The sequence below is a fragment of the Dermacentor silvarum genome, chromosome 11 (genome assembly GCF_013339745.2).
Source record: "Dermacentor silvarum isolate Dsil-2018 chromosome 11, BIME_Dsil_1.4, whole genome shotgun sequence".
NCBI classification, from domain to species: Eukaryota; Metazoa; Arthropoda; class Arachnida; order Ixodida; family Ixodidae; genus Dermacentor; species Dermacentor silvarum.
Genome location: NC_051164.1, coordinates 102402052 through 102426656, shown reverse-complemented (window position 1 = coordinate 102426656; position 24605 = coordinate 102402052). Strand labels below are relative to the sequence as shown.

The 24605-nt window shown below is 44.8% G+C and overlaps 1 protein-coding gene across 1 annotated transcript; it reads right to left on the bottom strand.

Moving 5' to 3' along the window:
• Positions 1 to 310: 310 nt before the first annotated feature.
• Positions 311 to 24168, bottom strand: LOC119433984 (protein wntless). Its single transcript, XM_037701276.2, has 13 exons — positions 23983 to 24168; positions 22180 to 22491; positions 19080 to 19210; positions 16442 to 16597; positions 15024 to 15160; positions 14894 to 14934; positions 13868 to 13995; positions 10850 to 10947; positions 10725 to 10788; positions 7842 to 7985; positions 7679 to 7762; positions 3690 to 3840; positions 311 to 990 (listed from the first exon to the last, which is right to left on the bottom strand). Exons 1-13 carry the CDS (start codon positions 24086 to 24088, stop codon positions 869 to 871), a joined length of 1674 nt encoding a protein of 557 aa, XP_037557204.1. The 5' UTR covers positions 24089 to 24168; the 3' UTR covers positions 311 to 868.
• Positions 24169 to 24605: the final 437 nt, after the last annotated feature.

Below are 24605 nucleotides of genomic sequence, written 5' to 3'. Positions count from 1 at the left end.
ACAACCGATCTCAATAATAACGACAAGAGAGCGCCGATACTTAGTCTTCAGCTAGCGATGAGGTGAAGCGATGACTGATTGTACTATTTATTTTTTGCTGTCACAGCAGAGAGCAAGTTGCAAGAGCGAATTCAGATCGAAGCGGGCAGACTGATTGCTGCCATGTTGTTGTGCAATCGCTGTCTCCAGCGGATGTCGTCGCGCTGACTTCCGGGCGACAAGCGATATTTTCTGGCTGGCCAGAAACCGGCGACACGACCAGCGACAGCAACGGATAGCACTCCGCGACGGCAAAACCTGTCGCAAGAGCTTCAATGACAGCCAACAATTACAGCAAGCTAATGGCAATTTTGCACAAATCTGGAAGGAGTACCTTTTTACGAGTAGCAAAACTCAATTTTTTCATACCGTAAACACTGCATAGTACGTGTTCACTCCTGACTTCTGTGCATTGGCAGCATTCGAATGCGGAGTCGGAACTGGAAGTGGTAGCACCTGAACTTCATTCCCGTGTGGAGAAACTGCCCTCTGACAAACAAACTCCCTCACACCATCAGCAACAATTTTTTTCTGCTAGCAGTTGTTGCAGTTTGTTGTTTTTTTATCTGAGCAGATTACCTGTGGCCATGCTAACTCTGACACAAACACTTCCTGCATTACTGTTTTTTGGTATTGTCAATTTCAGCAAGCCATCAGGGAGCAAAGTTTGGGAAGCACTGCTTTACAGCAATACTGACTGAATATGCCTGTTCACTTTTCTGATCTTGCAAGTGTTGGGCCGATAAACTTTGATTGTCCTAAAAAAGTCAAAGGAACAAAAAAAAATTAAAAATTCGAGGACTCCGATGAGCTGAATAACCAAGATAAATTAATCCAAGGCTGCCTTCTTGGCAAACTCTGTCAGCGATGATGACTCTGTAGGCTCTGTGGGCAAAGGCTCTGTCGTGGTAAGCCGGCTGAACTCGATTTCTTCCTGGCTTGTGGAGTGATCTAGACGGAAGTCGCAAAGTAAGGCAAGTAATTTTTCTAGACACTTCTCAAAGAAACCATGAAGAAACTGCACCATGTGCACCAGAAAGGATAAAAGACAAAATTACAGATTTAAAGAGGCCCTGAACCACTCTTCATTGAAAACAAATGCATTTGATGGTAAAATAGGCTATTTCAGAAATACTTTGCTGCAAAAAGTACTTCAATGCGTTCAGAAGAAGTGGAGTTATTGGCAACCATACCTGCCCTTTGCGGTGCTTCAGCTTGTTCTTTAATACCTTGCATTGCGAAGGCCACGGCGGAGCGGGGTATGCCTACTGAATGCCATCGTGGCGCGCAGTTGAAATTTGATTTTGAATGTTAATGTAGACACCACTACTTCCAATTCTGGTGCCCACGACGCGAAAAAAAAAAAAAAAGGGTTGTCCTCAGCGAGCCGCAGTATCGCAGCCGCGGTGGCGGTATCTATACTATGTAGCAGACCACAGCTACATGCAACTGTAGTGCGTATGCTTGTGCGTTTGCTTTATGCACAACAGGGCTTGATTATGTGCTCGTGCTCACATGCTCCAGTTTGACCGTGCTATGTGGTGCGGACTGGCTTTGTCCTTCACCAGTTGGACCGATGGATAGTAGCCACATTCAACTTGCGCATTTTGAAACGCTATCAGTAAGTCTGCCAAGGTGTCTAATTAGGAGCGGCCAGGAGTGAGCGCGACCTGTTGGCGATCAGCTTACTGGCGAAAAAATAATCGGGATGTGCATGCGGTAGTGCAAAGCGTGTTGCAAATCAAGGCGCACGCCGCTGCGAGAGCCAATGAGCCACGAGATGAGAATTGTAGCTTCTGCACTGCTTTTGTGCAAAATAGCAACAGGCCTTGCTTATGCATTCACTAAATAAAAGCGCATTGACGTGGTAAGAATTTGTTTATCTTTTAAAGCGAAGCTTTATATGGCTAGGCGAAATAGCCTGTCCACAGGCCCCGGGATTAACCCAGTGATGAACACTGGGGCCGCATGTTTCAGCTTCGCTGGTTAACCATCTTGACAGAGTGGAAGGGCCGACAAATGTTTTCTGGATACCCTCAATAATTCGACATTCAGTTAATTTGGACATTTTCTTCGGTCCCGTGAAATCCAAATTAGCGAGGTTTTACTGTAACCATAAGAAGTAGCGCACTGATCCAAACAACCTTCTTGATTGACGTCAACTATTGGCCAATAGCAGCGGCGTATGGGAATCTGCTATATTACGAAATAAAGCATGCAGAAAAGAGTGAGGAGCGGGCTTCTGTTGAAAAGAGAGCGTTTGAGAGAAAGGTAACTTCATGCTCCGCTTACGAGCTCCACGTACGACTGCAAAACTTAGCTGAGATGTTCACAGTAGCGTATGCTATCCACAGACTATGTTCTTCCACAAAGTCCGAGGGGTCGTTGAGGACCCCTTTAAGCAAAATTTCTGCTACAGAAAACTGGCAGAACAGGCCAGTCATACAGTTGAGCCTCGTTTCAATGAAGTCACCGCCGACATAAAAGTACCTTCGTTATATCCAATATCCATTATAAGCATTTAATTCGTTACATGCTGATGTCGGTGACAACCATTTAAGATTTACTTCCTTACATATTCAATAACTTTATTCGATAATTTATTATACTGTCAACTGCCGTTATTGACTTAGATTAATTAGCCTTTGTGCTTAATTCAAACGCACTGGAAAGTCCTGGCGAGACACCATACGTTTCTACGGAAGAAACATGCATTTAGTTCAAACACGAAAGCATGAAAGCCTGTTGCTTCAGTTCATTAGACCTACCACCAGTACTCCCCCCCCCCCCCCCCTCACGCATGTAGCAGTTACTAAAAGCATGAAAGCACAAGAAATTCAGCAGATGGAACTACTGGTTCCCTTGTTGACGACAGTTATGGCAGCAATTTGTCCTGCAATGATGATGACTTGCACTGTGCCCCGAGTGATGTCTCTTGACAATTTCATCAGCGCCAATGACAGTGTTGAGGTCTGTTGGCCACTGACCAACGACATGTACAGTTATTGAATGCATTTTGCAGCCGTTTATTAATTCATCTTCTCATATAATTCAACCAATACTAGCAGTTCCGCAAGGTTCGCATTAACGAGAGTCAACTATCAAAGTTCCACTTACGAACATAATAACTCTCATCCGATACAAAAACACTGAAAAATCCTCTAAATGGTCATTGTGAGTATATACTTCCAACGGGATCAGCGATAAACATTTTGGATTTACTTTTTTACATTCGTATTCATTATGTCGAGCTCCAACTGTACAAACCTGAATTTGCAGCACTTCTAGGGGACAGCCATACGATAACGCTCAGCCTGTTATTGCATGCTTGCCACCAGTGTCCGCTTACCATGGGTTTATCATGAACTGCTCCAATGTCAAACCCACAGCGTTGGCTGTGCCGACAACTGGGACAGGGCTGCAATTAGGTTCCCTAGCTCTTAACAGTTATTGCGCAAGTTAAGATTCTGGTCTAAAAAATCATCACATTTGCTGCAGTAAACGTGTAGGAAAAAGAGGCAACATAGCAATGATCCTAGTTGCAAGAAAATGAGGAATGAATGCATAACTTGAGAAAAGCAGGAGAAGCTTATCACAAAATTACTTCTTTCGAGAAATGGGGGAGAGATAAAGGAAGGAGGCTTACTCACCAGCGGGTGTGGGGTAATACTTGTGAGATGGTGCGTACAGGACGAGCAGCATGAAGACGTAAAGGTTCCACATGCCATAGACACCCGTGAAGAAAGCAGACGTAAACTCCAGGTCAATGTCATCGTCCCACTTCCAGCGACCCTCGCTCACCTGGAACAGTAGAGGGGAGAACATGAAGCAGTTACCTCCTAAACACGGTGTGACAAGTCTGGCAACGTACACTGCTGTCATCTCGCAAATGCGTAAAATAATGTCACTGTCCCAGCTCAATAATAATTCAGGGCAGCATCAGTTGGAGAAGAAATGCCAGCTGACAATGTTCTAGATAAAATTAGAGGAAGAATTAACTTGGCGAGCACATACGTTTAGGATAAAGTGAATGACGAGTGTTTTAGGAGGGAAAGAAAGAAAAAGCCAGAGGAAGAGTAACACCCTTAGCATTTCATTGTCAATTTCAAAGCAAACTTTAATAATGAAAACTAATTGCAAATCAAATCAAATCTTTTTCAAATAGAAATACTATTGGTCTTGCAAAAATGCAAGTTTTTTCACCAGCAAGAGGTACGAAAAAAAGGGCAAGCTTATTGTACAGCAAATAAAATAAAGTCGACTTCGTTAATTTGACCATCACATGACCAACAAATGAAAATTTGTTTATTTCTAATTGCTCTTCTTTGTTTTATTTTTATGACTTTCTATAAAAACTGTCATGCATACCAGGGTATTTTTTGTATTTATGTCATCACTTATGTTCTCCTGTTTCAATATGACTTTTCAATTGTACATTCTACTGATCTGATCATGTATACTCTGCAAGCGTCAAAGCTTTGTTTGACAAATGTGGCCTACTGATTTACAGTCGCTGCAAGCGTGCCAATGTGGGGCCTGCAGCCTGGCCAAGTTGTTCTGACAGATTTTTCAGCTGACCTCCTACATCATGTATGACTCTGCATCATGCACATAAAATGCATTATTATTATTATATGTGTTGCACAATGGCAATTTACAGCCCAGTTTTCATTAAAAAAAAAAAGCGTGTTAGAATTGGGTAAATACCATAATTGGACACTGTGAGCTTTCATTATTGCTTGAAAATCTTCCCAAGGGCAGGCCGACAATACCACTAGGTGTTTTCGACGGGAGACTTTTTTGAAGTGTGTTCAACGCATTCACTGTGCCCGATTCACTAAGACAGGCGCTACAACACCAAAGAGGTCCGAGACGTGTGTGCCGACTGGTCCAAGTTCGAATTATCGAACGCCAATTTCAGGATGTAAACAATGAAAATTTGGGCCTATAACTGCACGGGTGTTGGCTGGGACCTTCGGCTGAGATTTAGTTAACCGGAGTCAAATTAACGAACCCTCTTATGACAATCTACAGTACAGGAGTACATATGCTTTGTAGTCAACAAAATTCTCCAGCACACTTTTACTTGACAGTATAATAACTTGAGTTACTTGATGCTGTCCTGAAGGAAGGATTTCTGCTCGATATGTTAGGGGAGGAGACACCCTCCTGCATGTCATAATCCCTTGACTTGGAAATGAGCTGCTCATTGGACACACTAGTGTCTGGTATCAGCAGGTATCTCTTCGCAAGCCAAGCCAACCGTGGGCACCATGTTTACACGCAAACTTACATGGATCGTCTTTGGCCCAAAATTTCATCTTTCACATATCTTTCAACCTGTGCTTGTGGCAATGAAAATTGCTGCTGGTTAATGAGCTTATCAAAGTATTTCGACAGCGCTGATGGGGAAGGAGCTTCTACGGAAGCTTTCGTCGTAGAGAACATATCTGGGTTCCTTGGTGTTAAAAGTTTCCTTGCTTCTTCTAAAGCCAGTTTCTTAACTAGTTTGCCATTGAAGCAACGTGGTAGTATTCAACTACTTTAGAATGAAGGTCGAAAACATTGCCACATTTTCTACTTGGTCAAATCTGTAGTTTGGAAACTGTCTTTAGGCACTCAGCCAGATTAGTAGCAGACACAGGGGTTTCCACCTTGTGGCTGGTGTTGTCCAGATGCATGAAGAGGCAGAACAGTGAAGGCAACACTGGAGCTGATAGTGTCGGGTAACCATAAGCACCAGCACAGGCTCCGTGACAGTATCTCCTTCCTACTTTTCATATGTTTCACTGCACAGCAAATATGCCTCGCCGAAATACATTTTGTGCACTTCGCCGTATAACACGGCTATACTGCAGCGAAGCTGACTTAAAGGACCTACAACAGCAACATTTTTTGGCTCGAATATTTCGAATAGTATTGTGCATTTCGAATAGTATTGTGCAGTAATAGCATTGTGCTCGAAACGAGCACAATGCTAGTTTTAACCCTGTCAGTGTCATTGACGTATGGGTACGTTTCTACGTTTTTGCCCAGCCATGTCACTGATGTCGGATGTGCGCAGTAACACGAAATTGATGAGCTCCGAGGAAGTTCCACCATCTGTTGTATATTTCTGGAAGCATATTTTCTCATCTCTCTGGGTTTACGTTGGCGTGCTGTGAAACGCGCCTCTTCGTGGGCATAGTTGTACCATGTGGAGCGCGCATTTGCAGATGGGAGGGATGGCTCCCGGATTTTGTGCACCGCTACCACACGGCAATTCTCTGTTCGAATATTCGCACTGTAGCACAAGGCCACCATTCTTGGTGTTTCTGCCATCTGTGATACGTTTAAAGAAGGTTTTGTTTTTTTGACCCTGACATGGCAGTGCTATCGTGGAAGCGTGCACGCCAGAACAAAACTACGGTAGGAGATACAAAAGAAAGAGAGGAACGTGAGGTCCACACTAAAAGTAGATTTGCCATTATCCGTGTCATTTCACCCCCCCCCCCCCCCTGCATAACTGAGAAACAGTTGTGTTCATTTTATAATATTCTAGAAAAAAAAAATTAGAACCCCTCCTCTACCGGGCACAGGGGTGCACACGAAGCTTGCCCAATCCTAGGGGAGGGGTTGGTTAGTTTTTTGGGCGTTTGAGACACATTAAAGAGACCCACTTTGACGTCAGCCTGTCGAACCTCTGGATTTGCCCAGCGTGGTTGTTGTGCTTTGGCGATGGCAGCCCTAACCTGAAGATATACCCGTCGTCGTCGTTTCGCTTCGACTTCAGCTTGCCCAAGCTCTAGACTCGCCCAGCGAGCATGAGCACGTCCACGGGCCTGCTCCCGCTACCGTTCCTTCAATGCAGCCTGTTGTTCGGCAGAGCGAACCAAACGCGGCCTCCCCATCTGACTGCCGGGCCTGAACTGGCGGGAAATGGAGGGCGCGAGGTGAGTGAACACGCGATCACACCCTTTCCCTCATCCGGAGGGAGGGGATGCCTGTCATTCGCCCGTCCATCCTTTCTAAACCCATTGTGTAAGGTTTCTGCAGCTGTGGAGCCTCTATGCGAGACATCTTCATTTGCCGAGCGTGCATTGAAGAGCGTGCACGTGTTACGGGCGCGCGTCGACACCGACACGAGTGAGGCAATACAAGCTTCGCTTGAAAAAAAAAAAAAACGATGCTGGGGGTGCGTTACCTCCGAAAAAAAAAAAAGCCAGACACTAAAAGGGTTAAGAGAGGACTGCATGGAGCAAAGGAGACCAGAAAGCTCATAGGTTGAATGATGAACGTGATTGGTTCAGGCTGTTACGGGCGCGCGTCGACACCGAGACGAGTGAGAACTGATCCCTTAAATTTTGTCACTGAAGTAGTCTGAAGCGTATTATAATAATGAAAGCATGCCACACTGCTAAGTGTCTATGAACCTGCTAATTTTATAAGGGTGTACAGCTGAAGCTCGATACAACGAACACAGATATATAAAATTTCAGACACCAAAATCAGTGTAACAATGATCTGCTTACAAAGATGCAAAATATAACAAAGGTACTTTCATGTCAGATGTGAATTCGTTATGTAACTGTATAATTGTCCTCGAGAATACGCAATTTTTTAGTGAGCAATAAAGAATGGCTTCAACACATGCACATACCTGTCCTATGATGTATGCAATCACTGTGAGGGCCGCACAGATCTGCGTGGCAAGGAGCAGGAACTTGAACCTGTATATAATGCCCTGCGAAATAGTTTCCAAACATGATCACATATGGGAAACAACAACCCTGCAACTTGTGTCATCTCATGAGAAAACCAACCTCGTAGTACATCCGGCGTGCCTGACTCATACTTGGGAGGGCACTCCTCTTGAAGCTAATGTTACGAAGCACACGATAAAGCAGGTAGGAAAGGAAGATGAAGTAAACACCAGCTGAAACCCCACCAGCAATGATGAATGCCAGCTGTGAGGATACCAGGAGTCAAGGTTACATACCAGTTTCACAGGCAAGAATTGCGAGGGTAATACATCACACTAGTATATATACCGTAGAACCCCACTGTTACGTTCCCGGGTGCTGCGTTTTTCCCGGCTGTTGCGTCGTTTTCGGCCGATCACAGCATGGCTCCCATAGGACCCAATGCATTGGTAATCCCGCTGTTGCGTCGCAACTGTGGGTCCGTTCCCGCATCATGCGTTGCGAACTGCTACCCAGCGCCGCCCCGAGCGGCCATGTTGACTTTTCATGTCGCTTGGCTTGACGATGGGATTGGCCGCGCAAAGTGCTGGGGGTGACGTCTATGACGTATTTTTGATTTCCGCCAGCAAAGACATGGCCTTTGTTTGCTATCTAAAGATGGTGATATGACGCGTTGGGGCCCTAAAAATTGGTTTTAGCGCATAGCTGTTCCGTATTAAGTCCAAGGGCGATAACGCAACCACCGCGCACTGTATGCTGTATGTGTAAGGGTCAGCCGACGAGTGTGGCTCAATCTCGCACGCACGAAGCAGTAAGGCGGGGTGAAGCGCGCTTCTTCTGTCGCCTGGGAGGCACGGGGGGGGGGGGGAGAGGGATTCTATGGCAGCGGCTGCCGTATCTTGAAAGCAATCTGCGACGTTTAAAAAGTGCGCCCGCGTGGCGTTGTACTCTGGCATCAACTGCGTACTGCATGGCCGCGCACAGTCACGAGGGCCATATCGACTCGTAGCTTTGTGTGTGCTGTGTGTTCTCAATGCTCGGCTTATGTTGAAGCGATAGACAGCACGCAGGCCATATCGCTCGCTGCTGCTGTGGCGCTTCCTCAGGCAAGCGTTTTGATAGCGAGTGTCTGTGGTCATTGAGTGCGATGGGTTCATGCTTGCCTGCGCGCGCTGACACCATGCTTGTTAATATGGTTAATAAGCGAATGTTAACAAGTTTATATGGATGATAAAACTACTATCCTTACTTTGTATCATCATCATCATCAGCCTATATGTCCACTGCAGGACGAAGGCCTCTCCCTGCGATCTCCTATTGCCCCTGTCTTGCGCTAGCTGATTCCGACTTGCGCCTGCAAATTTCCTAACTTCATCACTCCACCTAGTTTTCTGCCATCCTCGACTGCGCTTCCCTTTTCTTGGTATCCATTCTGTAACCCTAATGGTCCACCAGTTATCCATCTTGCGCATTACATGGCCTGCCCAGCTCCACTTTTTCCGCTTAATGTCAACTAGAATATCGGCTATCTCCGTTTGTTCTCCGATCCACACCGCTCTCTTCCTGTCTCCCAACGTTAGACCTAACATTTTTTGTTCCATTGCTCTTTGTACGGTCCTTAACTTGTTCTCGAGCTTCTTTGTTAACCTCCAAGTTTCTGCCCCATATGTTAGCACCAGTAGAATGCAATGATTGTACACTTTTCAACGACAGTGGTAATCTCCCAGTCAGGATTTGATAATGCCTGCCGTATGCACTCCAGCCCAATTTTATTCTTCTATAAATTTCTTTCTCATGATCAGGGTCCCCTGTGAGTAACTGAACTAGATAAACGTACTGCTTTACAGACTCTAGAGGCTGACTGGCGATCCTGAATTCTTGTTCCCTTGCCAGACTATTGAACATTATCTTTGTCTTCTGCATATTAATCTTCAACCCCACTCTTACACTTTCTTGGTTAAGGTCCTCAATCATTGCAGTTTCGCCCGAAAGCCGGAGCATCGATTGCGATAGCAAATTAGTAGGCAGCTATACCAAGTACCTCCCTTACTTTGTATAGCTTTCTACTAATTTTACTTTGTATAGCTGTCTACTAATTTGCTATCTCAATTGATGCTTCGGCTTTCGGGCGAAACTGCAACTTTTTTTTTTTTCATACTTAAGAATTAAAATAAAATTGTATGCAATTCACCGCTACTCTCATTTCAAAAATTTTCCTGTTTCTCGGCTTTTGCGTTTCCCAGCTCTTACATTTTTTTTTTTAGGTCCCGTGAAAAACGTATCAGCGGGGTATGCTGTATTTATATGTATATATTAAAAAAAGAAAAAAAAAAGGAAACAAAATTTCATAGAATTCCCTTACACTCCTTAGAACACTGCTTATAGGGCACGTAACAACTTCCAGCGTATAACCAAAATTTGCTATGTGGCCAGGTGAGGGGTCCTATAATTTAACTTTCTGGGTGAAATTACCTTTCAAAAAGTCCCAACACACTGTTATGGTGCGGTTAGAGCACTCCCCCAGCCCTAGTGGACAGTTTAACACTTACATAATGTACACTGATATAACGAATTATCATATATAACAAAGTAAATCAAATGTTTCTTGCAAGATCTCTCACGACCAGGGCAGTGTAGCCACAATGTACAGTTGAGAGGTCTGCGTATGAAACCTAAGTCTGCACAATCCTGGTGGTGATCTGCACGCCTGAAAAGCACTCGCTTTGATCAACAGCAAGTGCTGGCAATGTTGGCGCTGGCTATACAAGAGCAAAAGTAGCGATGAAATATAGAAACCTATACAGTGTGTTATGCTAACTGCATATAATATCTACATTACATGCAGTGCACACTGCATAAATTAGGAATCAGGTACTCAGTTTATCATTCTATAAACTACAGAAACACCAAAGGAGATCATGACACTGTTGTCTGCTAAACAACCAACCGGTAAGATTGGGCACTGAAATATTCTCAGCAAATCAAACATTCCCCAAAGGATACTGCAAGATTGCTGCCGACATGAGTTGCCCAGATGCTGTAGAAAGGGTTCTTCATCTGAATCCCCCTGGAACACAAAAATGTTAGCTCTTCTCGGTCAGTACAATGTTTATATTCTGTTTGCCTACCTTTCGCACAGGTCAAATATAAAGAGGCAGACACAGCCTGTTATCACGGCGCTAAGGTGCTTCCAGTATGACCGCAACCTGTTGCGCTCCACGTCGTCCTGCAATACAAAGGTTGCAGTCAATACAGTGAAGAATGAGTGGTCATTTCTCGCATAATGGTGCCACAGAAAAGACACATGACGGAAAGCAAGACATGATGAACACATGGTGACACCGTCAGTGCCTTTTTTGTGGTGTCATTACACAAGAAATGAACCCATACCAACAAGCCGAACTTTCTGCACTTCTGAACAATGAGCGTACTAACGATAAAGCAAACAGCTTAATTTTTCAGAGACATGCCTTTCTTCTATTTTAGTCGAATATTCAAATTTTAAACAGCACTCTGGCAGTGCCACTAAGGTTGTGCAGGACAGTAAGTGCAGCAAACAGCCTTAGGGTGTACTGGCTTCATTATCATCGTTTGAGCTCGCTTATGCTTGCTTAGTTATTTTACGTGGCCTTTCAAGCATCGCCGAAGCGCTCTGAAACTACCAGTAGAATACGCTGCAAGAATGGTACAATTCATATCTTAAGTGAAAAAGAAGTGCTTGTGGCAGTCTCTGTTCTCTTGCAGACATGTGCATGGAGATAAAACCTACCAGTCAAATGCATAACCTACCCTGCGGCCCTCCTTCAAGGTGAGCATGAAAAGCAAACATGAAAGGCATTGAAAAAGATGTACAGACAAGCAAAGCGGGACATGGATCAGACACAAACATGCACACAAAAAAGACAACAGACATTTGCATGAAACAGACAGGAGTTTGATTTACCGCAATGTTTTCAAGTCACTGTATAGATTACTGCTGTCAGAAATTATTTAAAAAGAAAACAGTGTAGTGGACACTGTCACAGCATTTCTAATACAGAAAGTTTGGAATGGCATGCAGAGACCGCAAATCTGAAGCTGAGACTGTATGCTTCATTGCTCTCCATGTGCAAACTTAAGCAGTTTTTCCCCTCTCACTCTCGTTGAAGCAAAAGAAAGAAAATTGTCTGAATCAAGCAATATTAGGAGCTTTACCTAGCAAAGCTCATTGACTATACTCGTAATCGTAGTGCAGCTTTTACTGAGTGTTTACACAGGCTACACCGCTGGGAAATAGTACATTCAGCTGCTTTTTATGGCACTCTGGATCGGATTGTGTCTAATGTTTACGATATAAAAGCATTCTCTGATGCATCAAATATTTCTTCAAGTAATGCACAATGATTTGGAGGACTCAGTATTACATTGCAGCACTCAGTCACATGTTGTCTGTAGACAAGCTACACGCCGCAATGACTTCCTGTGGCACTGAAGGCAAAGCTAAGAGGGCGGAGCTTCTGCCATTATATCAGAGTGGCAAGTAGTCCACGCAAGTTTCATGCCATGATCAGATAGAATTTATGAGCATCCCCTTTGAAACGGGGCATTGGCTCGTGCCCGCAGTTTATTTTTTACCATCCTGTAATTTTGATCATCGGCTCTTAAAATCTCTGCTTTGTGTTAAAGAGTCCCTGAACCACTTTTTATCGAAGTTGAGAAATGCATTTGAAGTTAAAATAGACTGTTTAAGAAATACTTTGCCGCAAAAAGTACTTCAATGAGTTCAGCAGAAACAGAGTTATTGGCAATCAAAGGTAGCGTGTGATCCCATTCGTGGTGCTTTTGCTCCTTCTTCAATGACTGGCACTGCGAAGGCTACGGCATGGCGGCTGCATGCCACCATGGTGCGCAGTTCCAATTGAATTTTGGATGTTCACATAGACGCCACTGCTTCCAATTCTGGAGCCTACGATGCGCCAAACACGTTTGTCCTCAGCAAGCCGCAGTGCGCTCAGCCAGCGGACTTGTCACCCGTGGCGGCCGTGGTATCTACGCTACGTAGCCGACCGCAGTTACATGCAACTGTAGTGCGTAAGCACAAAATTTACTTTGTGCACGACAGGGCTTGAGTGTGTGCTCGCGCTCATATGCTCTAGTCTGGCCACACTACCTGGTGTGGGCTGGCTTTGTCCTGCCCCAGCTTGACCGATGGATAGTAGCCACATCCAACTTGCGCATTTTGAAGCGCTATCAATAGCTCAATATGAAGCAGTCTGCCAAGGTTTCTAACAAGGAGCGAGTGCGCGCTGCAAAGTGCGTGGGAGCTCCAACCAAGTTTCGCATGGTTCGCGGCTAGTTGAGTGTTCAAAACAAGTCGAAATCAGCGAGACCTGACAGCTACGACACCGATAAGCAGGGTAGCCAAAGTTTAATTCCTATCCAGGCGACCATGGCCGACGATGCTGGGCGACGATAGCTGGCTTCTTCCGGAAGTACGTAATTATTATTGAAGTTTGAAAGTAAATTTTCGCTTACTTCAGCCTGTTTATTAAACTGCGTCAACAAAATTATACACAGTAACAGTATAAAGAAGCGCACTGATCCAAACACCCTTCTTGACTGATGTCAGCTATTGGCCAATAGCAGCCACGTATGTATGGGAATCTGCTATATTATGAAATAAAGCGTCCAGAAATGAGTGAGGAGCTGGCTTCTGTTGAAAAGAGTGAGAAAAATGTGACTTCGGGCTCCACTTGCGAGCTCCACGTGTTGAGCGCAACGGCAAAATCTGGCTCAGACATTCACAGCAGCATATGATATCCGCGGACTGTGCTTTTTCACTAAGACTGAGGGGTCGTTCAGGACCCCTTTAAGAAACCTCAAGTGGTGGCTACAGTGCCATAATTTTTAGTAAGAAGCTCATGGTTTCAGCCTTTTTTCTACTGTACCATTTGGGAATACATCCAGTAGCACGCTTACACATGCACCTCGACTCCATAGCTTTGACTGCAGTACCACAAAGTTGTAATACACTAACGGGGATGGGGGGGGAGGTTATGCTAGTGACTTTGACGATCGCAGCATGCACAATGCCTAATGTACTGAGTTAAAAACAAACTACAGGACATATATAAACTCATACGGAAGTAAAAGAATAGCCTGCTCACCATAAGGTGCTCTCCGCAAAAAATGAGCCAGAAGCTGAGCAGGGTTGCATAGAAGATTCCCTGTCTGATGTCACTCAAGAGTAACATGAATGGCAGGTTGAACCACAGAGTGAGGAACTCAAGGGGCACTGGAACGAAAGAAAGCATATGTACTACATTTTCACCAATATGTCTTAATACAAACTAGCAATATGGTCCAAGACCACATTTAGTAGTGTTTATCGAATATGCACTTTGCAAATACTCAAGCACCATCTGATGCATGCAGCTGGTCTCTGAATGAGGCAGTTCTAAGGAGTGTCCCTAAATCCACAAGTCCCCATAGCAGGCGAAATTAACTTTTATAGTGTTAGCAACAAACCTTTTCGATTGGCAGCTATTGAATCTGCAGCGTTAACTTCACTTGCATCTTCCACCCAATGGACAATAAAAAGCCACCTTTTGCTTAACCCAAGCAAGTGCAGGCTGCAAGGGTAAGCTCTTGTCCAAGCAGGGTTTTTTTCGGTTCTATTGCAACAAACAGGCAAGGGGGTTTGCTGCATACATAAGTGCCTAACACCATAACCCCCTACAGAGAAAACAGTATAATTGTACACATTTAGTTTGGAGCCTCTAGAGAAGCTCAACAAGCTTCATAATAGGGCCAGCCTAAAGAAGTATTACAGTGCTCTATGCTGCCACTTGGTAGCCTAGTTGATGCAGTTATGTTTGCATCAATCCTATGCATCTCTAGTTCTGCGACATCTTATATGTCAGTCCTGGTGGGGTATAATTACATTCACAAAGCCTCCCACGAATGCCTAGGTTAATTAACCATCCAGTCAAGTGATATTTCGCTCTTGAGAAATACAAAATGCATTGAATCCTATGGCTGCTTGTTGGGATTACAGAAATATTTTGTGGCAAGTGTTCCATTGTCTTGGCTCTCCATCAAAAGCCAGAGTAAAATGTGCAATTCTGCCTCAAGTGCCCCATCACTTTTACTGCACTGTAACAAGGTTTCCACTAATGATTTCAAGCACTTACAGTTGAGTAGAGTCAGAGCGATTCCCAGGGAAAGCAGCAAGCTGAAAGAAAGACGGGACAAAAATCTAACACCTGCCACAGATGCTCGTGCTGCAGGAATTATGCAAAGGTTCAGAAGCTTGAAACTTGCCCTTCTATGAGGTGCGGTGGACGTGCCAGCATCCTGATGCGTCGCCAAAACCAGATCAGTGTGGCCAGCACGATAGGAAAGAAGAATGTCTTGAGGGAGACCCACACCTTTGTGAAGCCGCCATTTTGGTGGATAAGCTGCACAGCACCAACAGAGTTTACGTAGAGTTGGAAGAGCTCAAGCTTTTAAAACTTCTTTCAACATAACTGCCTTACGACAGCAGCAGTGACTGTTCTTCAATAAAGCGCCACTGTCATTAAATTAAATTAAGTACCTGCATTTACTATTCGCACGTAAATAAAGCAACCACGAATATAATGCGAGGGGGGACTTTCGGTCTCTCAGAAAAAGAAAAATATATATATTACGATCACAACGCCAAGTGATGTCACAAAGAAACAGGAAACAACACATAAAGACGAATGTCCACGGGGTGCTTAATTCATTCGTACTGTGAACTGGAGTCACAAAAGAAAGCAGGAAGGACGAGTGCATGCACAATTTACCCATCACTGCTGACGTTTTTGTCAATGTCCGCGAGAACGGTGTCGTCCTCCATGCCACCAAGCTTATTGGACAGGCAGTATTTCAGAAATGCCAAAGGCACAATAGAACACGCCAAAGCCGTGTTCAATTGTGCGTGTTTGAACACAACTCCGTACGTGGTAGTGCCTAGTGCTTTATCTCAGTGGAATTGAAGCGCCATGCCACCTAAATGCAGCTGCCACAGCTGGTATCAGAACCCCGACCTCAAGCTCAGTAGTGCAATGCCATAGTCGCTACAAAACCACAGTGGGTAAAGAGCCGTTTTTCTCTGAAGCTTCGACAAAGTGAAAAGCAACAACTCTGAAAGGCAACATCACGTACTACTAGACTTCCTATAAATGGTAGTTCACCATGACCAATTGAACCAGGATGCCCCAAAAACATTTCCCAGGCCACAAATAAGCTGGCTGGATGTAACAAAAGAAATGCTGTGAGCAATAAGCTGGAAAAAAATGTTTTTCCACCTTACAATAAATTGTCCTGAAGGAGCGTATCTCTCGTATACACCAAATATCTGCGAGTGGGGGACTCCGGTGAGGGATAGTAAGGGACTGCGGAATAATTTTGACTACCTGGGGTTCTTTAATGTGCACCTAAATCTAAGTACACTGGTGTTTACGCATTTCGGCCTCATCAAAATGCGGCCACCATGTCTAGGATTCAATGCTGAAAGTGCTTATCTAGCTCTAATGCAAGTGGTACACTGTGACCTGCATATCGAAGGAATTTGGAGGTCTTAAGTGCTTTGCGGTAAATGTGTGACTATCAATTCTAACTAGCACAGTTTGAAGGCTTTCCATTTTATCACCCATGTGTAGCAAGCCATGCACCACAAACTCAGAAATTAGCGAAACATGACGGCAGCCACTCACCACAAGCCAGACATCCCTGACTTCCTTGAGCTCTTTGTTGCCGGGATTGTTCTCGTCTATCGGCAGCCGCAAATTCAAGAGATAATAGTCATGGTGGAGGCTGCCCAGTTCAAAGAGGCTCAGGACATCACAGTTGTACGCATGGCCATCAGGAACCTGAGAACAGAACCACAGAACCACAGAATGTGAAAAGAATCATGAAAATTTTGAGGCTCCTGAAGTGAAGTCGGCTAGCTATGAGCCATACACTCCCCTAAAGTTTCAAAATTATCAGAGAACAAATGCTTTAATTGTCATGGAATGGTAATTTCCCGCTTTAGAAAAAATGTTAGGTCCCTATTTCAGCATAGCCGAGATAGACAGGGCACCGCTGTCTCTCTAGATTGCCCAGTTAAATCATGGTTTTGTTCAAAATGCAGATAGGGAAGCACACAGCAATCATGGATGCAACAAGCAGGCATCAGACAAGGACACACTCTCCATTCATAGCCATCATTTCAGCAATGTTTTCTGTCCTAACTTCTTGACTAGGGTAACGAGGCAATGGAGAAAAGGAACTCAGTTTTTAAAAGGCTCAAAAGAATACAGAAAGAAAACATGTGAGCAGCAGTTGTTGCACCAATGACCTGAAAACACTAGCCAGCAAACAACTAGTATGCCAACCAAGGCACTAAAGTGGCTGTTCTTCCTTCCAAATTTGCTGTTACATTGTGTACACATGGTTGTCAACTTTTAGGAAAACCACCTTATTAGATGCAAATTCCTTAGCCTGTAGTCGTCGAGAATGACACCGAACCCATGCAGAACTGAGGTTCACTACCTCTTCCGGTGAGGCTGGTCTAGTTCTGCCCCCTGAACACTCCAAAACACGCACTTCCTGCCTACAACCATGCATTAATAAAAATTGAATTCTGGGGTTTTACATGTCAAACCAACCATGTACCACATGTCAAGGACAATAAAAATACCTTTAGTTGCCACTGGGAGTCGTTACACCAAAGAAAGATCAATCTGACGGCCCTCTCAGGCCGGCTTACTCATTGTGCTGCCCTCTATAATTTTCCGACAAAACCCCAGTATCCCATATCACAGCTGTCTTGGCTCCATAATGCACCAGACTAGGGGTTAATTAAAGATGGTTCAGTAAGGTGAGGATTAGGGCGAGATGGCTCTACCTTTCTTTTTTTGTGGTGTCGATTGATGGTTGTTCTCTTTCATGCAAATCAGGATGCTATTAATGCTTATGCTTGAATACTAATGCAAGATGTCTGCTTTGGTGATCCCGTAATGCGTATGTCGCATGGGGTTTAAAGATAAGTGGCACTTATGACCTGACCATAACATTGCGATGTGAAGCACTTTTAACGAACCCACTCCGTGTAATGCAGACAAGTGGAGTCAGAAATGGTGAAGCAGCTGATATGAAATTTTATGTTATTCCACTGAACAGTGAGAAAAACAAGCAAGCATGGTAAGCATAAAGGAGGCAAATAACAGAAGCGATGCTTTGGTAATATTTTTTTCAAACACTAGATAACCTCGGTAAGGACTCTTTAAGGCTGGTAAACACATGTAAAATTATTTCTAACTGCTTAGGATTCTCCAGTGCCTACATTAAATTGTAATAAGGAGCACTCATGTGCAGTAAGAAAAGCCACGACTTCATCTAGATTGCACTGCAATCAGAACATTGAGGCACCTTTTATCCGTTTCATTTAAAGTGGCCTTGAAACACTTTTTGAACATAATAAAGAACCGTTGCCCATCTGTAAATGAGGCTCCTGTGAACATGCGAGCCAAATATTGTTGCACTGAATGCAGCAGGAACTCTGCAATCTCATGTGAAAAACAGTGAAAAATTGCTTTCTCTCTCCTTGGAAATGTCATCATGCAGCTACGCTGCAAGCAGCCAAGCCCATCAACAGTTGACTGACATGCTCAGTAATACTATTACTGCTAATTTTGAGTTAATAAATGAGAAATATACATATGTCTGCAATTTTAAAAATATCGAGAGACCATTTCATCTTTGAACTGCCGCTCTGCACACGACAGTTGCATGTAGCTGCGTCTGCCGTACGTAGCCTTCGATATAGCAGCGGTGTGCTGCATAGAGCAGATACCGCAGCCGTCACAGGGTGCCGTCCATGAGCGCTCGCACCAGCGAGATACTCAACTTTTGCATGGGGCCTTGTCATCTCCCCTGTGTAGCTTGCAGCACACTAGTGGAGACGAAAAGAGGAAGCAGCTCATTGGTGCGATAAGTATGTCTAGCTCTGCCTATACTTAAGGGGTTAGGAAACTTTTTGCGGCAGGAGATTTGCGAGATGACGTCCTCCATAGTGAGGTGGTGAGTTTCAGGGCCCCTTCAAGTCTAAAGATGGATGTAGGCAATTACACTTCTGCTTTCCTCCTGAACAACACAAGGCACACACCAAACACAAAGAAAACAAAATAAAAACATGTCCACACACACACACACACACACACACACACAAAGAAAACAAAATAAAAACATGTCCCCACACACACACACACACACACACACACACACACACACACACACACACACACACACACACACACACACACACACACACACACACACACACACACACACAGAGACCAGCAAACATACCTCAGTGTTATTTATGTTGCACTGCAAATAGCGTTCCTCAACAGACTTTGCCGCAAGCGTCCATTTGTCTGGAGGGTCATGTTTATTCCTGTAGCCAAGCTTCACCTCAAGGCTAAGCAGCGGGTTGGAAGCTTTTATTTTTGAGTGAGGAAATAAGAAAACACAGAGAAAGTGCAGTATTAGAAGCAGAATAGCACAAGATTGCAAACTACTTGCTCTGAGTGTGCCACCAGTGTAATTCACATGAGCAGAATGGTTTTAAAAATGTTAGTGATAACTTTGTAAATTGCTATTTATACAGGACGAACACTGTAGATTTATTTATTTAAACACACTGCTGTCTCGGCATTGAGACATCGCAGTAGTGATATCTGTTACAGGAATACTTCAAGACAAGGTAAACATCAACACATGACATGAAAAACCAGCATGCAGCATGCAAACAATGCTTCAGAAAAACTCTTCAGATTTGAGGAAATCGTTCCACTGTCATGTTCCCTGTTCCAGGGACCACAGGGCTGATAATTTGCAAACACGCTTGGCATAAATGACCATTAAACGCTTTTGAATATGGTAAGGCTGATCAAGGCAAAGTATGTAAATGTGATTCTGCACTGAATCAACTCAAAAGCTAAGCAACTTGTCTAAAGATGGACACCACGTGTCACAGGGAGCAGTTTTGACAGCTTTTCTATAAGCCATGAGCCTGCATTCTTCTATTCTGCACATTTTGTTTACGACACAACAATGCACAATAATGCACAGATTTTAATGTGCAGATGAAAGAGGTCATTTTGCATCAGACCAACCTAATGTGCTGTGAACTATGCAGTAAAGAAATATTCGAGCAGTGGAATCTGTCATCAGTTCTAATGAGCTTGCCGTTATATTGAGGGCTTCAAACAACTTGGACAACAAATTTTATACTGGTATTTAACAGATAAATAAATATCCCAGCATAACCAACATCCAACAATTCAGCCATAGCAGCTAATACCCCTATGCTTTCGTTGGCTTCATTGCCTGTTGGTTTTATATGGTCGCGATTATCAGTTTTCTTCAGGAATATAAAATTTTTTGCAAGCTCAGGGAAAAGAATCATATGACATAACTGCATCAAAACAACTGCATGTGCTCTGTAACAATACAAATAAATTCCCCTTTGTTGAATAATTAAACATTTGCATAGGCGACCTTAACTAATGCACATTACATAAAAAATGTCAAAGCTGCTCAAGATGGCAGACATTGCCAGTCAAACACCTTTATAATGAAGCAATTGGGACTGCCAAAATTCCTCATTACACAGCTGGTCGCTTCACTGTAAAGATTGCGTACTATACTACTTGCAACAGATCAGGCTAAGCACGTTCAAGAAAAGAAAGCCTTTGTTCAACATGAATTTCGACAAATATTTAGAGAAAGAAGCCTCTAATATTAATTCTGCGCCCTTCGCCTGACGGAATGTGTGACTGCAACCTGTCTTATGGCATAGCTACTGTGGAGTTCAGGCCCTCCCAGTTGTTTTCAAAAAGCACCAAAGTGCCCTCCCTGTTCTAACAATTAATTCTGGGGTTTTACAAGCCAACAGCACGATCTGATTGTGAGGCACGCTGTAGTGGGGGGCTTCGAATAAATTTTTACCACCTGGGGTACACCACCACCAATGCACGGTAGACAAGCCTAATGGAATGCTGCCACCGTGGCCAGGATTGAACCTGTGACCTGAGCACAGCAGTGCAACGGCATATCCACTGGGCTACCCTTCGCTGCCTAATGGGCCGATGATCGGCAGAGATGGTGTAACAGTATTGTCTGCGCTTGTGCAAGCTCTCCTTTGACTGCGTAGCGCTCAGTGGCATAGCCAGAATTTCTTTTTGGAAGGGGGGCATGTCCTTGACCAGGGATGGTGAGGGTGGGGGGAGAGGGGGAATAGGCAGGCCACATACTAGAGCACTGCACGGGCCGATTTTCTCAGCCCCAGCCCAGCCCGGGCCCGTTTTTACGTTGGGCTGCCCGCCCGAGCTCGACCAAAAGTTTTATGGCGAGACCCGGGCCCGGCCCGGAAATAATCTACGTTACCCGCCCGACCCGCCACCTCTTTACCTTAGGGCCAAGCCCGGCTCGAAACCGGCCCAAACCCGACCCGAGACCGAAAAAAACATGTTTTTCAGAGTCGAGACGCACGAGAATAACTCGACGCACGTTACATGCACACCACCAGAAAGTTCGAGCCTGGCCCGGGCCCGCGTCAAAAAACACGTGCCCGGCCCGGGCCCGGGTCACAAAGCACATGCCATGCCCGAGCCCGTAAAAAACTGCCCTACGCGGCCCGGCCCACAGGCCGGGTCCGGGCTTTCGGGTAAGCCCGAGCCCGTGCAGTGCTCTACCACATAGTGACAAATTTCAAGAGGGGGGGGAGAGGAGGTACACATGCCCAGTGCAAAACTCTATGCACATTAAATGCGATGGAATAAAAAGCAGCCCCCTCACTATAGCAAGTGCCTGCCATAATAGTGTATACACTATTCTGACAGGCTCCCTCACCGTAGCGAGTGCCATCTGGTCAATATCCCTGCCTTCTCTCTTTATCAGAACCTCCCTTGTGGTCATTGTAGTAGTGTCAATCAGCGCGCCCTGTCCTGCTTTCAGTTGATGGCACCACTGCGTTTGTTATAAAGCAACAAATTAGCTACTAGGGACACCAACATTCCTTTGTTGTACAGGCAAATTGCTTATGGTCGTTGCTCTAGAGGAGTTTTTGTCCTCGTTTCTCGTGTGCGCGCTGCAGTTACAAGATGTCTAGAGGAGTTTACAACACATTTATCAGATAGGAATGTGGCCAGGATGCAGAATCCTTCGTTATGCACATTGTTTCATTATAGAGGCGTTTGACTGTATTTCATTGACTTCATCTGTCAATCGGCACAAATGTGACAGAGCATAGGAGCACAAATGTGACGGAGCACCAATTGAGTTTGGCATGTGCTTCTGTGAACCATATACTTTTGCTGCCAAGGGGTACTTTGTAAAGTAATATCTACAATATGTTAGTTGATTTGCTTAACATTTGAGAAGGGTTAGGAAAAAGTGAGCTCACTCATTGGATGGGAGTCACTGTGGATAATATCTAGCTGAAGGATGCCTATAAGGTTTTGCATCCACCGTGAATAGTCGAGGTCCTCGTCTGATCGTGGCCCTGGAGCTTGGAATGCAAAGACGATGTGGTTAGCAGTCAGATTTGGATCCATTCTGGATGTATCCGAGAGCTCATGAATGACATTGCAGTTTGTAGGCTGGCCGCCGTGGCCACGTGGTATGTGCCAGGTGTCATCAAAAGTGCCCATGGGAAGCAAGGTATCCTTCTTGCATATAGTTGCAAGAATCTGGTCCGCATTGGATGGGGCTGGAGCTGCCGGGATTGTTGCAGAACAGTGAAGCAAAAGATGTTGAAATGCATTTTGAAGAAATATGCACACAGACACAATCGATAAAATGAAAATGTACACTGGGTTTTAGATTTCTACGGCCACCTCAGTTACAAAGAAACACAGAGCAGCCAACATGACTGACATGCCTAATGAAATCATGCAATAGTTAGTTCCTGCGAAAAGGCTCATAAAATATTAATCAAGCTTTGAGTCTGGCATCTGCACTTTTAGAGGCAGGATTTAAAATTTTTAGCATGCAGTAATCGTTTACTAACAAGCTGGCTTATAGCAGCCGCAGCGAAGGCCATTTCGTTGCAGTTCTATTGCAGCCATTATTTTTTTAACAGCAATGAATATTAGGCATTTTTGTCCTAGATTGAACTGACGTTGCCTGCCGGTACAAATTTCATATCATAATTCTGTACTGTATACAAGATACTTACTACATACCAGAAATTACAGCCGGTACATAAGCGAATTCATTTCTGTTGATGCCGGAAAGCAGACTATCGTTCCCGCCACCCCGCTCCAAATGCCAAAACCTGTGAAGTCATTTCAGCGCCAACTGAAGCGCGCCAGCCGAACGACGTCCGAGGGAAAATCATAAAAAATAAATAACCGAGGCGCCAGAAAGAGGCGTCAACTGCCGAGGCCACACGCGGTGATCGCCATCTCTCTCTCTCCAAACCACACACGGCGAAGGGCTGGGTACAGGTATTACACGCGGCGGCTCTCTTTGAGGCGTCATTGACGGCGCCTGTAGTGGAGAGGGGTCAACAGACAGAGAAGCGAAAAGGAGGAGGTTTTACTTTTCTTTGGAGGAGAAGCGTCTCCCTTTCCTCCACGCTACTAGCTCGCGCGCATGTGTGCATGCTTTACGCGCGAATGAGACACGCTTCGCAGCTCGATTTCGACGAGAATTATCCCCGTGGTTTAATAGAAAATTGACCCTAGCTGCGCCACGTTCGCAGCACGAAGCGAGGATCGTGAATCTCGCAGTACCGCGATACACACCCTGGGCATCAGTTCTCGTCAAAGCTCGAGCTGTCATTCCGCGCCACTAAGCTTGGTTTTTCGCCGAGATGACCCTACCGCGCAACTACGTCTGCGCGAGCAAGACGAGTTGTGATATTCTCACGCAGCTAACGTTTGCTTCTCATAATGCTGCTGGGTTTGTGAATGAACACACTAAAGATAACAGTTCATTTGGAGAATTTTTGTTTTCAGCTGTCCACGAGCGAAGAGCGATTTCCTGTAATTCTGTAATGACGCCTTCGAGATTTTCGTTCATGGTCCAACCAGACAGGACGCTTTGCACTTCAATGCGTACAGGATACCGCAAGAGCTTGCCAGAGAAATAGAAAAAAAAATATATTAAATTGTCGTAGTGTATATACTACTCATTCCATCACATCCGACGTCGGTGAGAAGTCAACGTCAAGTGCGAGCAAGCATCAAAAGAAAGTCCTTACCTATCAGGCCGCCGATGAGGAAGCAGACCACTTGAAGTATAAGCACAACCGCCACTATGCAGGCGAGCTTGCGTCCGCTTAGGTTTTCGAGAATGCTCCCAGCCATTTTGATGTACTGACGGACTGAGCGAGTGCGGACACCGGAGACACCGTACCGAAGACAAGGCCGCGCGCTCACGCACAGACACCACCGAGATTGACACCCACCCACCAAACGGACAAGTGTCGCCATACAGTGAACAATACTTAAAGTAAATGTATTAATACATAGCCTCTGAGATTACAAACATTCTTGTTGGCGCACTCACGTCATTTACACAACACGCAATCTTGGGGTCCAAAACCCAACGTCTATGACGTGTTTTCGGCTCTTGTCCAAAGACCGACGTCTATGACGTATTTGTTGTCGTAAAATCGCTTTCTCCGCATTCAACAAGCAAAAGCATAGCCTTTAAGATCCGCAATTAAAATCCGGAGGGCGTGAATTTGTGGCGTGAAATATACGAGGCGTGGATTTGGACATCACCTATTGCGCCCTATTTTGTAAGCTATTTATAAAGCGTCATTACTGGGACATATATTTAGACACGACCTATACGCGGAGTTCAAATCCCCGCCTCATA

What these genes read in the sequence shown, in the direction of transcription:
- LOC119433984 (XM_037701276.2), bottom strand. Translation starts at nt 24,088, where the DNA reads ATGGCTGGGAGCATTCTCGAAAACCTAAGCGGACGCAAGCTCGCCTGC. An exon ending in GCAACATAAATAACACTGAG is followed by an intron (nt 16,598 to 19,079) that starts GTATGTTTGCTG and finishes TTCTGTTCTCAG; the next exon opens with GTTCCTGATGGCCATGCGTA. An exon ending in CACGCCGGATGTACTACGAG is followed by an intron (nt 7,763 to 7,841) that starts GTTGGTTTTCTC and finishes ACTATTTCGCAG; the next exon opens with GGCATTATATACAGGTTCAA.